This window comes from Pleurodeles waltl, chromosome 6 (assembly GCF_031143425.1).
Source record: "Pleurodeles waltl isolate 20211129_DDA chromosome 6, aPleWal1.hap1.20221129, whole genome shotgun sequence".
Taxonomy (NCBI): Eukaryota; Metazoa; Chordata; class Amphibia; order Caudata; family Salamandridae; genus Pleurodeles; species Pleurodeles waltl.
The window spans coordinates 1,074,400,047-1,074,417,247 of record NC_090445.1 but is presented as its reverse complement, the minus strand read 5'-3'; the positions used below and the strand labels follow the sequence as shown (position 1 = coordinate 1,074,417,247).

General features: G+C 45.4%; 1 protein-coding gene across 2 annotated transcripts in view; it reads right to left on the bottom strand.

Annotated features, from left to right (window-relative positions):
* The window catches only part of FAM131C (family with sequence similarity 131 member C), a 292,326-nt gene extending 277,053 nt beyond the window's left edge, over window positions 1–15,273 (bottom strand). Inside the window, exon 1 of one of the 2 annotated variants that reach the window (XM_069240101.1) lies at window positions 14,695–15,273. In XM_069240101.1, coding sequence (XP_069096202.1) covers window positions 14,695–14,716 — 22 coding nt within the window. In that variant the 5' untranslated portion in view covers window positions 14,717–15,273. The remainder of the gene's footprint in view (window positions 1–14,694) is intronic. The other variant, XM_069240100.1, reaches the window with a different exon arrangement.
* Between the last annotated feature and the right edge of the window lie 1,928 nt (window positions 15,274–17,201).

Genomic DNA, 17,201 nt, shown 5'->3' with positions numbered 1-17,201 from the left:
AGATGTCATGTAAGTGCAGCATCTCAGGCCAGTGTTAAAAGTGTTTAGTTGTCAATACTCCCTGCGTTTCTGGAAGTGGGGGTTCCCTCCCCCTCAATGTACAAATCCCCCCGCTTCTTCAAGCCCTCCAGTCCATCCAGTAAAGAATGAACACAAAGAACTGTAATACAACAAAACACCACTCGACCAGGTTTGTCCCCCTATGGGCAGAGTGCTATCATGTCCCCAAGAAGAAAGTTAGATGCAATATGTACCATTAACAATTGAAAGTCACTGTGAAAGTGTCCAGGGTGGGCGGGCAATCACAGGGAACAATAAGAATTTGTGAAGGAGATCATCTGGGCCCAGTTGGGAGAATCGAAGTAGCAACCCCCAATTTCTCAACACATATGACAAAATTATCAAACCTTCCAACATATTACCAGTTGTATGAATCACTATACTGATTATGAGTATCCATGCATCAGGGGTTTTCAAGGGTCCATCATCTTCCTGTGGGGAGAGCCAAGCGGTGTAATTAGAGAACCTTCTCCAGAGGTAGCAGAGCCAGGAATCCCCAATATTGAGTCCTAATCATTGCCCAGGGCCAGAGATTGGTACCTGTTGGTGTTGCATGTGGAGACCTCAGTGACCACGTGCGCCCTTTCATGAGCTGCCTTTTTGTATGTAGGGTGGGATCGAGTCTTGCATGTGAGCATTTTGGTCTCCCATCACACCATCCCTGTAGGCTATCGCCAGATTCTTCAGGCTATTCACGTATGACCTTGGAGCGACCATCTCCAGGCATCCTCTGGGGTGGAAAACAAATGGTTAGAATCAGAGCACACCACTTTTAGATGGGCAGGGGAAAGTAGAGCATAAGCGAGGCCCAAGGAGCGGAGCTGGACTTTTACCATCACAAAGGTATTGCGCCTCCTCTGGACTTTGGCGGTGTAGTCTGTGTAAACAGTGATCATGGCGCCATTGTAGGCCAAGAAGCCCTTCAACCCTAAACAGCTGCAGCAAGAGATCCCTTTCTTGAGAGGGAGCGCTATTATGGGGCGCAGAGGTGACCCATGAGGTGGGGGGTGACCCGGAATCCTATGCAGCCACTCAATGGAAAACATTTTCTGGACCCTGGCTGTTAGTACTGTTGTTGTTAGCCATTCCTCCAAGAATAGCTCCATGTTGGGGTTCTTGGAGCCTGAGGAAGCCCCAAGAAGCAAATATTTTTATGTCTCGAACATCCCTCTGCTTCCTCTGCATTGGCTGCAAGGTCCCTCACCTCTTTCTGAAATGTTTTCACCTGGTCCTGTAGAATTGCCACCATGGACCGAGTAGATGTCAGCTTGGTTTCAGTTTCATCAACCCGTTTAGCAAGCTTGGCATGGCCTGCTTGTTTAAGCTACTTTCAATTAGTGTGCCCTCAGTTGATTTTCCATTGCAGTTTTCGAGTCCTGTATGTCCTTTAGGACCTTTTCGAACATGCTTGTTTGCTTCTCTAATGTGCACTCCAGTCGGCAGATCGGGTCCACTGAACTCAGAGTGGGTGACTGCATCAATATAATTGACTTCTGGGGCAGAGGTCTAGAGACCTTAGGGTCTCTAGACTCCAGCTCCACTGTGCTATGGGTGTTTTTCAAGACACGGGCACGGTCGGCAACTACAAGGACTTCAAGCATCACAAATGCACTCCTCATGTGGATAGTCCTGCAGTCTCAGGTGTGTGGCGGGACTCCTGCAAACCTCAGAGGTCTGCTCAGTGCTGCTGTGATGTCGGAGGCACTGCAGTTACATACACCATTAGGGTCACGGAGGTAGGCAGGTCACGGAGGATGGGGGCAAGAGGACTGATCTCATCACTTCTCACCGCCAGTGGCAACTTTCCTGAGACAATTGTTCTAGGGTCTAGTCAATTTCTGCGGAGCTGCAGTGGACATAGTGGTGTGCAGAGGTGGTCCCAAAAATCGAGAATGTGCCCGGTGTTTGTGAGGTCCAAAAATATCTCAGTGAGGAGCAGGGGGAGGCTGCAAATTATGAGATATTCACTTCGGAAGAGCAAAGAACTGTTGCACTGCGGAGCCGCAGATGAGGAGAGCTCCAGCGACGCTTAGCATATCCCCATCGTGGTACACAGCTTGGAGGAGCCAGCCTCATAGTCCCAGGGCCCCACCAGTGCAGGCCGTGAGTACGGTCCATGAAGACCTCCATGACTAATTTTAACGTGAGGCTGAAATAGCCGTTTTTAACTATGAAGATGTCCTAGGGCCTCCCCTATAAAAACCCTAGCATGCCTCATGGGAGTTGCATGCCAGTTCTCCCCACAGGGCAGAGCAATGAGGGCGGTTTCTGCATTAGGAGGGAGCCAGGTGTTCCAATCGGTAGTCTGGCTGTGGAGGGGTTGGAGGCCTCAGATTAGCCTGGCCTGGAAGATGTCTGTGTCAAGCTTCCCTTAACCCTGGGGAAGTGTGTGCCATTGGAAGCAACTGTGCCAGAGATGTTGCAGGAATACCAAGGTCGGGGTGTGCGGACCCTGATCACCGTTGCCCCCTCAATGGCCTGTGTAAGTGAGTCCCCTGGCTGCGCTGTTCTCTCAGGCTGTGGAGCTTATGGGGCTCTGGGGACGCAGCAGCAGCAGCTGATGCATGTAGGCCACTCGCCAACAGTGCAGCACGGTCGTCACCAACTCTGCTCACCCCAGGCTCCCAACGTGTGCAGGGGTTCAAGGAGAGGAAAGAGAGCAGCTTGGGGCTCCAGATTGCAGACGATAATTGAGACTTGGCCAGATGCTTACGGAGCCTCATCGCGAGGCATCCAGCCATAGCGCCATCTTGGCCACACCCACAACCTCACTCATGCCAGGCACAAACCACCAAAGGTTCATAACAGGTAGATACAGGAAATAGGGTTTAATTGAGAGGTTGGTGTATGGGTTCTTCATCACAAACATGACAATTATCCCATCTGTCTAATTACAGGTTAATGCACTTGTAATAAGGCGGAGGATTATCCATCACGTTTATGACAGAGTATCTGCTCACCAAATTCTAAATCAGGCCCCTAGATTTTATTTTTTTTCAGAATCTTTACTTTAAGGCTTATTTGAAGAATTTACAATATTTAACATTTACAATTTGAATCAAGAACCTCTGGCCCTCACTCTTAACAGCATAATGTATCTGTTTCCAAGACTTCACAGTATTTGAAATGCACCGCTTGAAGTAAGAACTCACAGTGGTTAAAGTGTCAGGTTTTATTGCGCTGTATCACATTTATCTTTTAATATCCTTACTAATCTGATAAAGCACGTGTAAAATGTATTATTCTGGTGGGCTACTGCATTTAATCATCTCACAATATCACTCAGAAGGTATAACTCATTTTTAATTTCTCTCCATTGAAACCCCACCAAGGCAACATGAACTGTCAAAACATTTGTTAAGTACAATGGGACATCCCTTGATCCGCAGCACAACAGACACTGGTATTTGCATCCATATATTAATTCTAAAATCACAGTACAAAGAACTACAACACAAATGGAATAGTTGGTTTTGAGACTTATCCTCTCAGAGCATCCTCCCATCTCACACACTCACCAGTATCCATGGCTCAGAAGTCAGATCTCAATGTGAAGATCAATGGATACGATTCACACATTCGCAGCAGGGGAGGTGAGAATCCCAACGCTCAAGTTGGGACAAACCACCCCAAGTAGACCAATGGGTTGTCACAGGGATACCTAGAGACACACACACATGTATACATATATGTACGCACATTCTCACACCACTCACGTTTGAACTATGGTGGAAAGACCAACCCAAAAGTCTTTAACTCCTTTCGGAGCACGATCTTGTGAGGCTACCCTCAAGACGTAAACTGACCAAACCCATCAACAAGCGGGAAACTGAAGTTAGAAGATGTTCTATGTCTATTGAGTCGCCTTTGATGGTAAAGTGGGAGAACAAAATACCAGGCACCACACATTAAATGGGTGAACTGCTGCATGTTACACTATACAACATGACAGACTGTAACTTCGCCTACCATGCATCAAATTTAGCATTACATATGGTGGCACCAACCACTATTTGTCTCAACTGCAGTGGAAGAGCTAAATATTCAATTAATTTTTTAATGTCTCACTGGAAGGCCTTGTTCAGATTGAAACATACATTATTAGGCCATGCCCCTAAAATCTGGAACTCTCTACCAACCAGGATGCATATGGCCACATTTTTAGCAATATCCAGACTCGACTAAAAGCTACCTATTCCCTAATTGTAAATATTTTACTACAAGTATTCATTGTCTGTGTCACTCCTCACCTGCTGTCACCTGCTGGCATAATTCTCACCCTGCACTCAATCTGATTTGATAAAGATGTGGACTGCATGAGCACCCTTTAATAGGGTCTACGTCGTCCTATACTAAAAACGGAAATAAATAAAAATAATTCAGAGAGTAGTAGACCCCCATGCCTTTGGGTGGCAGGATCCCCGGGAAAGATTATTTGTTTCCTAAAGGCAATAGAGTCAAGTAGCACAGCCTCAGAGCTCTGAAGAGAGTAGCTCCTCCCTGAGATGGATTTGAGACAGTAATTTGATGTACCAGAGAGCAAGGCTTTGCGAGTAATATCCTGAGATTCTACAGAAAGCTAATTAAGGGTGAAGAGGGTCGGAGTGATATGCTCGAAGCACGTAACACCTGGAGGTATCCTATCTGGAGGGTGCAAGGCGACCTTAAGTGGAATAAGATATTTTTTGGATGTACCTGTAAGCAGATCATTTCTACGTCCAGCATCTACAGGAAAAGGGATAGTGTTACGGTTTAAAGTGTGGGTGGCGGATAAGGAATAACCCCTCAAAGGATAAATTGAGATTGCTTTTACATGTGAAGTTTATGAGACTGAGTTGATACTGACTTTTTTCGATGTGCCAATCAAAGATTTAATATATTAGGTGTTGGAGGCGTTACAATGCAGTACATTCAGAGTCATGTCGACATTGGACCAGGAACAAGCTCAGGAGGTAGAGCCAATGAGTACAAACGCAGGGCCTGATTTGGAGTTTGGTGAACAAGTTACTCAGTCACAAACGAGATGGATATTCCATCCGCTGTACTGCAAGTGCATTATATACAATAGCACTTGTAATACAGCAGACTGGATATCTGTCATGTTTGTATCGGAGTAACCAGTCTGCCAAGCTATAAACCAAGCTCTAAACCACGCCCTCAGTTTTGAGGGGGTTTAACTTGAGGTGGTATAAGACTGGCTAGTGAGATACGTACCAGAGAGTGTAACTCAGAGTGATGTGTAGCCCAGAGCGAAAGCATGTGGTTGAGATTAATTCAAGCATTCCGACCATACCTTTTTTTTCTCAGTGAAACGCCCGTACTATGATGGGTGTGCCAAATGTGTGTCTGTGAGTGCTGTGTCTTAGGACCCGAGTTGTTCCACAGTGATAAAGCCCTTGCATCACCTGATGAATGACTGGGTTTGCTTGTGATCCATTGCAAGAGGGGATAGTTTAGCATTTCAGGCTGTTCCTAGGCTGATTTGCTTATAGTTGGTCCCTGGGTCTATTGGCACAGTAAGGAACACAAAGGACTAAAGTACACCTCAAAATATTTTGATTTTTTTGCAATTGTTTTTGTGAGCAATGCCAGACTCTGTAACCCAAAGTCTGTCCTCTTTGGGCCAGATGTATCAAAGCTTTTTGCATTCACAAATTGCGCCTCTCTAAATAAGAAATCGCAAATAAGGATTCCTTATTTGCAATTTCTAAGGCACATGTAAGAAGCAATTCCTTAATGCGAATTGGGCATTAAGGAATCGCTATTTACCACCAAGTTGAACTTGGTGGTAACCATGTGGAAATTTAAAAAATGCATTTTTAAAATTTACATGTGAAGCACACATGCCCTTTTGGCATGTGTGCACCTTACATGTTGTAAAATAATATTTTGGGATGCAGCAGAGGGGGCCTAAGGCCCCCAGCACCCTGGACTTTGCATTTCCCAAAATTGCGAATTCCAGTTAGGAATTCGCAATTTGGGACATGCAAAATATTCGCAAATATGGGTCGACAGGCCCATAGATGCGAATGGGGGCCGGTATCGCAATTTGCAATTCGGTAATAGCATTTGCGATTTTTAAGAAATCGCTATTACCGAATCGCAAATGTGATACATTGCATTTTGCGAATCAGAAATAGCGATTTCTTAAAAATCGCTATTTCCGATTCGCAAAAGGCATTCTTGATACATCTGGCCCTTTATGTGCAAACAAATTTGCGACCTCATACCTCTGAGAGCTTTAGATATAAAATACATGCCCTCTCCTTTCAAAGCAGTCCTTCTATTCTGGCGGCTTGTCATTTTTGTTGGTGGCAGCTATTTTTTTGTGATATGTGTTGGTTTTTTTAAGTTTACGTGTGGTGTTTTTGTATTGCACGTCCTTTTAGCCTCTTATAAATTAATATCCCTAGTTACTTCTAACTAACAGCTACGATTTGCAGTGCAGGGGCTGAGGTGGTGTTTAAAGGACGAGGTGTATTTTATCGGTCTTTTGGGGAACAAATATCACATCATGCCTCACAAAAACTGCGAGCCACGCTCCCTGCCATAGTCAACAACCACCCGCGCCTTCTACTCCACAATTCAATTCAGCCCAGCATTCACCGCTGCCAGCATTACAGTCCAAATGTACCCCTAGAGGGCTCTCTGCCCCACGCTTAGCCCACCATGCACTGCCTCCCCCAAAACTGGAAGAATCTAGAAGTTTGAATAACAAATATAGTTGTGCAGTATGTTTACTTAGTGAGGTAAAACTAACTAAGAATAACCAGTGACATGTATGGTAATTTTATTTCCACCCTATCTGGATCTCTGTAATTATCCAGTCAGTTTAATTTCAGCACTCCCTCTGGTTCTTTTAACCAAGAGGTTGAGTCCGCCCTAGTAGTATCATCCTTACTTGGGTGGGGCTAGGTGGTCAAATGATGAAGCAAGACACTATTATGTGTGTGAGACCACCTAGTCCGTAAGGGAACTCCCCCTCCCCCTGTAGTACAACACAGCGCCCGCCTCGTGGATACTCTCCACCTATTCCATTTCTCAGCACAAGGCGACCTAATGGACACCGCCGACCGAGGGAACACCAACTTAGGTCTACCCTCAACTTCTACTATCCCACACCCTCAGTGATTATATAGATTTCTTTTGGGAGGTGGTGTGGGATTGCGATACTCCCATTACTCTCTTCTTGTGGTTTACGAGTAATTATAGAGGTACCTATTTTAGGGGAATACCCTGGATAAACAACCCTCAATTTGTTTGAGGTACCACTTGTTGTATTATGTTGTATCTGTGTACCCACTCCATCCCAACCCCTCTCACAGGGCTTTGGCTTTATTTATTTATTAAAGGTATTTCTATTAGTGCGGATGAAGCCACAAGCGCAAAATGATGAAGCCTCCCTTGCAGAATGTGATGTGGGGCCCGGAGTCCCCCATATCTCACAGATATTCCTTGACCTTGTGCTCAATGAGGGTCCCTTTATAGGGTTGGAGACCCCGCTGCGCCGCAGGGGCTGCAGGGGCCTGTGTAACGTCCTTGATGTGCTGAGCAGCACTATACACTTAACGACAGTCAAAAGTAACATTACAGTAGAGGTAGGGATGAGAGGAAGCTGATATACAGAAAGGAAGAATGAATGAGACCTTAAGGAAGATTCTGAAGAGGAGAGGTTTAGGATCTTTTCAGCAGGACATCGTATTGGGATTCACATATTTGCAGCTGGAGCTTCCACAGTCTTAGCTCTTGGCAGGATAGCAGGGTTGGGATGTTTTTTTGTTCAACGGGGCCCCAGATCTGATTAAATAAATGTGGGAAGGCTGTTTTTCCTTGCAATCTATAGTGACTGGACTACAGGGTTATAAAGGAGCTTGGGTGGTACCACGTTTGGGCATCTGTAACTACAATGAAAGGCTAACCTTTACGTAGCAATGGGATTTTCCAAGAGACCTTCAGAAAAATGTATTATAATTGAAGATGTTTTATAGATGCCCATATTTCGAAATAAACATTCATGATGATGATGAACATAATTCCCTTCATCATTATCTTCTGCCTCCAGAGCCACATGCCAGCTGCTCCATAAAGATCCTTTCTGCTCTTACAGTTTCCCACTGAACATGGCTCCTGTATCTGCACTCCACTCTCAAATGATGCAAAGGGGTAAGAGTGCACCTGAGTGTAGCCATTGGTGTCCTCACTTTAACACCAGCTACAGCGGCACACCCCTCTCATCTCACTCCAATCATTATTGTCTCCACCTCATCCCAATCACTGGTGTCTACAATGTACTCCCAACCGCTATCCTCCATAACTTACCATTAACCAATGCTATCCAATCTCTTCCTTCTGTCTCTACTGCACAGGTCTTCAAACTTTTTTGCTCTGACCCCCTAAAACAGGGACCCCCCTCCAAAACTTAAAGGCAAGAATTTGGGAAATTGGAGGGCATGAATGGGGCTTTTGAGGAAATGTAATGGAGACGTTTTCTGTAGCTTGTAATCCACAATAAATAGATTTACAAAAGAGCAAATTCATCAAACAAAAACGAAGATGAACCAATCTTGAAAGTGGCTCACTTTGGGGGGTTTATGTAGTGCAAACTCATCCCAGGGGCATTGGAGCACTTTACATGAGAACCAGATTGTTTAAACAAGGTCAGATTCATTTTTTTGTATTTAGGAACAGAGAGATTAAGTGATTTGCCTAGAGTCTCAGGATGTTGAAACAATGCTGGGACTTGAACCTGGCTCCCCAGTTCCAAAGTCAGCAGTTCTCACCATTAGGTCACACCTCTCTTTCAGAAAAAAATAGTTCCCATGAGTTTGCATGTTTTGCCCTCCCCTTTTTATTACAAAGGTGACATCCACACTAGCAAAGGAAAAGAACCTCTATACACCTTTTTTGTAAAGAAAGACGGTTATTATTCCTCCTCAGACCCCTGGAACCCAGCTCTGCTGCACCTTCTTCAATAATGATAGCTTCTGCTTTGTGAAATGAGCTGTCCCCTCTACACATAGTTAAAAACATAATTCAATCTTGCCCAACCCCCCACCATGCTTCTGACATCCAAACTAAGATGTCTCCTCTGCGTCAATTTTCCCCTCCCCTAGGCAATTGCTCCAAAGCAACACTAGCACAGCAAGTGTGCACTGGTCCCTAATGAAAGCCGTAATAAAACGGCCAGAATTGGGGTTTATTTGGCTTCTCATACTGCTGGGCTCTAGTGTCACTGCACTTGCAGCGTTAACGATACCTAAAGCACTGCGAAGCAGGCTGTTTGCTCTGCTCACTCCACTGGGCCATCACTCCCTGGCCTGAAACACACACCTGGCTTTGTGAGACTTTGTATACATGAAAAAGAAAAAAAGACCTACTTCTAAATAGCACTATAAATACACAAGACACTATTCCCCTCTGCACCAGCTCGGATTCAATTATTTCACTCTCTGGTCACACACAGACATCAGGAGTGATCACATTAGCCACCTGAGGTTTTACACTATAAAAGAGTGTATTTTCCAGTGCTTAGTTCACTTGCATTTATTTTTCAGTTAACAATGCGGTTAACTGAAAGTGGAAAAAATAACAAAATAGTTGTGTGATATTGTACTCTTTTTAGCTGCATCTTTTACCCCGCCAACCCACTCACTACCCCATGGCATCTAGGATCAGAGGTCACATACTTTTTTAGGCACTTCAACAGCTGCATGTAAATGAAGACATCCCAGAATTGTGCAGATACACAAATTTACACTTCCAGGCCATGCTCATTCATCAGTAGTTGCGACCGATTTGAGCCCCCGTGGGAATGCGGCCTCAGACCACCAGGGGATGCACTCCAAAGTTTGAAGACTTCTGCTCTACTGTCTTGATCCCTTAGTCTCGAACCCTGGTGCCCTCATCTCCCATTCTTAACCACTGCTGCCCTCACCTTTAAGCCCTGATCAATACTGACCTCGCTTATCAAGACGAACCACTGTTGCCCCTGTTTCACCAAACGTATTGCTCCCCAGCTTATTGCGTACTCTCTCCTCACCTCATCCACCCTCCAGCCCCGCCAGCTGCTGATGCTCCTCTAGAACCCCTGCTGCCAGGATCTGTCCACAACCATTGCTCACCCTTTTCTGATGTGTAACCTACCACCTCAGCTTTCAAACAATTCAGTAATGTTCTCCCTTTGCCATCTGCACTAATCAACTCTGCCTAGCCATTGTTGTCTCATACCTCCCCTCTAACCATAATTATGGGTACACTTAAATAGTGCATGTGCCACGTTGTCTTATTTCTAGGCACTGATAGCAGGTGTTAATTGCCAAACTCAATGGTAATCAGTTGATAGACCTCAGAAATTAACATGAATCTAATAATCCGCCTCTATACCCCACCATCATCACAGGGACCACTACTCTTAATACACCAACCCCCACTAATAGTCACTTCTCCCACACTACAAGTGTAACCACTGATTCCCAAGCCTCTTACCCTAACCCACCTCAAGCCACCCTTACTTCTCACCCACGGCCACTGGTCAGTGCCAACAACCCCAACCCACCAAAAAGCAGGAGTATCTCTAACCTCATTGCTAATCACTACCCTTCCCCGAAGCCACACCTCTAATCCTGTTAATAGTGCTGTCCATAAATTTTCACTCCTAATCCATGTGACAGGTCTCCATCACCTCAAACACCAACCACTGTTGCTCGTACCTATCATCTCACTCTCACCCACTACTGTACTCACCTCCTATGTCACTCTTCGTCTATTCTCTCAGCCTCTCACCTCATCCCCAAACAATGCTAAATTGATCCCCCTCCTCACCTACATTTGCTGTTGACATCAGATGTTTGAACCACTGTTCTAATATTTCCCCAAACATCAATCCACAACCACCTCATTCCCAACCACACTGCTTAACCTCAAGTCACCTCATTTACACCCCAGCTTCTTCCAATTCTAGCCTAACCAGCCACTGTCTAGTCGCCTCCCACCTTGTCAATGATCACTGCTGCTATTGGTGATGCTACCAACTCCCACCAAACCTGGACAAGTTGTTGCAAAACGTTTCACTATACCACAAACAATTCTGCAGCAGATTGCTACAGCCCCCAAGTAGTATCTACATGTCCACCAAAACATTTGTTGACATTATCTTGAATCTCTCAATCTTCATCCCTTCTCCCCCTTCAATTTCTGTGGTTTGCATGTCTCACTCATGAAAATACCACAAATGCCCACAACTTTCACCTCATCCACACCCACTGATGTTGTCACACCTCACTAAATCACTAGACAATTCTGCCAGCAACTCTCAGCTGCACAGCACCACTCCTTCAATAGCCAGCACTTCCCCCCACCCTTCATGATCACCCATAAACTCATATTTTCCACCTCTAAGGGACTATCGCTTTTCGATTTTGCTCACTGACAACCACTGGTGCTTCCAACCTGCTCCTGCTTCTAGTGAGTCACTAGCTGCCACTTACCTTACTGTCCACTGAAACCCCCCAATATTACCAAATCTCAAAACATTGTTTCCCTCACTGAACACTCGACCACCAGTGCTTTCACTCCTAATTTTTACACCCAACATCTCAGTACATCTTTAACACCTGGAGGCCAAAGAGGGTGGTATATGTCTCTACATTTGCCATTTGCTGTAGAGCAGCTTTGCTGGAAGAAGAATGCAAATATCCTAAAACTGACGGCTGAAAAGTAATAGTCTCGTTTTCAGAGGCTTGAGTGTACCCCTCCAAAAGTAATAGAGTGGGGGGTGGTGCCACCACCTTCCATTGGCATCCGGCTTGTCACCTTCACTTGAAGCACAAAATATTGGGTCTCTGATTGCAGTGAAGTCAGCTGTCTGGGACAGGTCTTAAAAGGATGAGAACAAAGCATTTGAGGTAATGCAGATATGCTAAGCATGTAATGATGTGGAGGTCAACTGAGGCATATATCACGGTAAAAGGTCATGACACAGAATGCGATGTAGGATTTGATTTGGCAGAGGGTGAAGGCAATCAAATCTATTGGGCCATTTGTCTGAAGAGGGTCTTTCACCGAAGACTACAGAAGTATTTAACTTGTAAAGCGGCGATAGCTTTGAGGTCGCTTGAAGCATGCATCTTTCTACCAAAGCCATGGTACCAAAGGCACTAAAGCAGTGGTTCCTAACCTGTGGTCCAGGGGGTCCGCGAAGCCTCCTCAGGGGGTACGCAACTGCTTAGACAATTAAATAATATTAACGGATTAGGTCCAAAGCTTTCAGTAATGACTCAGTGGGGGGTCCCCAGATTCCAATTATTATTCAGTGGGGGTCCTCGGGCTCCAGTAATGATAAAGTGGGGGTCCACAGAAGTCAAAAGGTTGGGAACCACTGCCCTAAAGTATAATAAGAGGGCCATGGTACAGAAGGCCATAGAGGAATTTCATTTGTGAGAGAGTGATGGCATTGAACTCTGTTGAGGGATATAGCATCATAACAGGGTCATGGTACCAAAGGACGTATAGCTTTGTCAGAGGGTCATGGCATTGAAGGCCATACAGATATTTAACATGTGAGAGGGTCTTTCGCTCTGAAGTCCCTTGATGCAAATAGCGAAGTACGAGGGTCATGGTACTGAAGGCCATCTAGCATTGTTAGAGAGTCATGGTACCGAAGGCCATAGAGATATTTAATATGTTAGAGGGTGATGGCACTGAAGTTGCTTGAGGCATATAGAGGTGTAAGAGGGTCATGGTCAAGAAAGCCTTATAGCTTTGCAAGAGGTTTACGGCACAGAAGGTCAGAGAGGTATTTCATTTGTGAGAGAGGGATGGCATTGAAGTCTTTTGAGACATATAGCGTGAGAATGTCACAACACCAAAGGCTTTGGAGAAATGTAATTAGCTAAGAGGGTGATGGCATTGAATTCTGATGGGGCATCTTACTCTGTAACAAGGTACTGGCACTCAAGACTGCAATTATTTCCTATGCTGAGAAAGCTATGGAATGGAAGTCTACAGATGCATTTGGTTATTAATAAATGTAAGATCATAGAATACACATATACTAAAGACATTTGGGTTTGAGAAAATTATGCATTTCACGCTATAAAAATTAGCTGATGCAGCACTAATGACCTTGATGTCTAGGAGCAGTGTACTTTGTTACCCTGGTGCTAAAAGTGAAGTCTATGAAGACATATATTACGAGGGCGATTCTATGGAAGGAACCCTGTGTATTTTTTTTTTTAATAATTAAAAGGTTGACGGCGCTTACATTCTTTGAGACGTGATATATTAAAAGTACGAGGTCGGATATCCAGGTAAGTTTGAGGTTGGTGTGAGTTTATCCTCTCAATGTGGAAGTGGGGACTAGAGCGCAATTTTAAGGTGTTAACGTGTTTCAATGCCGGCATATGAATTTTCAGGTGGGTAAAACTATATTCTCATCGAAAAAAACACAGGCATTAGACGTGCACTCCATACTTTATTTGTAGTCAACAATGAAGTCCCCCAGCGATCATGAAGCAAGAAAAGCAGCGAGCCTCCTTGGAACATGGAACTCTTGAAGTCCTTGATATGAACCTACAAGCAGAGTAGTGCGAACCAAAAGAGGTGCGGTCTACTGCTTTTGTACATCCTGTGCACCTGTTCCTCGGTGCCCTTTTATTTTCGGAGTCTTGATCCGAGTGTAAACAGTAAAACTACTCACACTCCTGCGCGCTAGCGCGGACATCTGTGAAGGTGTGTAAAGGACCTGGCTGTGAATGTTATGCCAGCGGGGGAGGAGTGTGATGGCAGCAACGGTAACTTTGACGTCACTGAGGGTTATTGTGATCCAGGCGAGCGTGATGATGAATATTAATTTAGGGTTATTAAGACGCCAGCAAGCGTGTCTGTGATGTAATGGTGGTTGCTATGATGCCAGCAAGCGTTCCTGTGATGTAATGGTGGTTGCTATGATGTCAGCAAGCGTGACTGTGATGTCATAGTGGTTGTTATGATGTCAGCAAGCCTTACGATTGTGTCACTGAGGTCTGCTGAGATACCAGCGAGCTTTGCTGTGACATCAATAAGGCTACTGTGATTCCAACAAGTGAGTGGGCTATAATGGTAGTGAGGGTTATTACGGCTCCAGTGACGGTGGGTATAATGTCCCTGAGGGTGACTACGATGTCACTGGGTTTTGTTATGCTGTTGGCGAGGGTGATTTTATGACGGCAATGTGGGTGAAGGTGACGTCGTGAATTGTTTAAGTTGTCACTAAGCGTCATTATGATGCCAACGAGGAGGGGTGTGGATATCTGTGAGTATGGCTACGATGACAGTGAGGGCGTCTATGAAGCTGGTGAGGGTCACGTAATGTCAGTGGGGGCTATGCCTGCAAGGGAGCCCACGCGCAGTGAGAGTGCACGGTATCTGATCTCTGCTAGGGTTCTACGCCCTGTAAAACATTGATCCACAGGCTCAAACGTGTGATGAGGTTGGAGGTGAAAGCTGGATCTGTGCACCCTTTAGGTTAGATGAGAGGGGCATGGTCGGTGCTGATGGATGAGGTGGGTGCCAAGGTGTGAGGTGAGAGGCGTGGTGCGAAGTGATGCGTGATCTGAGTGAAAAAAGAGCTGAAGTGCCCCCCGCACACGGACTCACCTCTGGAAATGCAGCAGCCCATCCTGAAGCCCGGGGACCTGCTGGGGCAACGAGGCTCATCTCTTCTTCCTCTGCCTCATCCTGAAACCTGGGGCCGAGCTCTGCCCGGGGGCGTGAAGGAGAGCAGGTGGCATGGGAGGCAGGAGACGGGGCTGCTCCGCCCGCCTGCCTCCTGTCCCCGCCGCCTCCCGCCTCCACCGCCGGATGAAATAACAATGTCTAATTGGGGTCCTCGGCGCACAAGTTTGAGGACCGTCTGAGGAGTGTCAGCGCCGTCACAGTTGTGAGCAGAAGAAGCGGAGGCAGCAGGCGGGGCAGGAGGTGTGTGAGGGAGGGAGAAGCGGAGATGGAGTGGGGAGGGAGGGAGAGAGGTGGGGCAGAGACAGAGCCTGAGGGGTAGAGAGTGGTAGGGCAGCGCCAGATCCCGAGAGAGAAAAGGAGCGGGAGACTATCAAACTGGCAGAGAACAACAAACGTCTTAACACCAAAAAGCACCACCACCAGGCAACCATGGAGCGAGAAAACAGCAGCAGACTCCCAAGAGCCGCCAGGCAGTAACACAGCGCCCAATAAGTCTGTGTGGTGTCTGCGCCTGCTTTCGCTTTGCAAATCTGCAAAACGTGTGACGTGCGAGGCTAAAATACTTCAGAATTTGTAACACGCCAAGAAAACAATTTCGAGTTTAGAGTCGCAGGGAAGAGATGAGCTTAAAGAGAGGGGAGGGCAGTTCAGAATGCGTGGTAAAGACAAGGAGATCGGAAGGAGCGCCATGTTATGGCAAAAAAGGTGAGACAGTCACATACCTTTTTATTCTGCTTCACCGGAATAGAAGACTACGACATAGCATCGTCGTATTTTTCCTCTGTGCCCGACCTACAATCAGTTATGACCACCACAGAGGAAACAACTGGAAACCATTACACATCCATAGCCAAAGTAATATAAGCCAGTGCCAATGATCCATGCAAGCACTCACCAAAGATCAGTCAATGTAAAAAAAATATATAGCGCCACCCAGTCCCACAACAAATAACAGTTCAAACCTGCACTAAAACCATTCTGAGCATTCAACTAGAAGCTTTCCCATCCACAGCCATAAACTAACTCAAGTTTCATTTGCAAACAGATACAAGCCTAGGTCATAGATTAACAGAAGTCTACCTGGCTTAAAACCGGTCCTGCTAAAGAGTAGACTAATCCCCACTATATATACTCTTACCAAATATCAACTTCATCTACCAACGACCAACACATACTCCCATCACGCAGCAGCGCAAGCCACCACTAATGACAATCCAGTTTCTTAGCAAAGATCAATTTTAGGTCCGATTATAGACCAATCCAATTCGGGACCAAAGGTCAGACCAACTTCTACCAAATCTAATTAACACAACCTACCAAAGACCTCTCTTACTCTAATATACAGACTTAACTATGCCTCTACCACAGACAAGTCCAAACCTTAATCACAGAATATTGCAGGCCACGGCCACTGCAAAAAATCCAAGCTTCCAAAAAGCCTTAACCCAAGTCCCATCAAAGGCCAATAGTAGCCTTCCTATCCATCCCCAAAGACACTCATACTTCCACTAAAGACACATCTACGCCCATATCAAAGAATAATCTTAACCCTAATCAAAAAAGACTATACAGGGAGTGCAGAATTATTAGGCAAGTTGTATTTTTGAGGATTAATTTTATTATTGAACAACAACCATGTTCTCAATGAACCCAAAAAACTCATTAATATCAAAACTGAATATTTTTGGAAGTCGTTTTTAGTTTTAGCTATGTTAGGGGGATATCTGTGTGTGCAGGTGACTATCACTGTGCATAATTATTAGGCAACTTAACAAAAAAATATATATACCCATTTCAATTATTTTTCATTACCAGTGAAACCAATATAACATCTCAACATTCACAAATATACATTTCTGACATTCAAAAACAAAACAAAAACAAATCAGTGAAAAATATAGCCACCTTTCTTTGCAAGGAGACTCAAAAGCCTGCCATCCATGGATTCTGTCAGTGTTTTGATCTGTTCACCATCAACATTGCGTGCAGCAGCAACCACAGCCTCCCAGACACTGTTCAGAGAGGTGTACTGTTTTCCCTCCTTGTAAATCTCACATTTGATGATGGACCACAGGTTCTCAATGGGGTTCAGATCAGGTGAACAAGGAGGCCATGTCATTAGATTTCCTTCTTTTATACCCTTTCTTGCCAGCCACGCTGTGGAGTACTTGGACGCGTGTGATGGAGCATTGTCCTGCATGAAAATCATGTTTTTCTTGAAGGATGCAGACTTCTTCCTGTACCACTGCTTGAAGAAGGTGTCTTCCAGGAACTGGCAGTAGGACTGGGAGTTGAGCTTGACTCCATCCTCAACCCGAAAAGGCCCCACAAACTCATCTTTGATGATACCAGCCCAAACCAGTACTCCACCTCCACCTTGCTGGCGTCTGAGTCGGACTGGAGCTCTCTGCCCTTTACCAATCCAG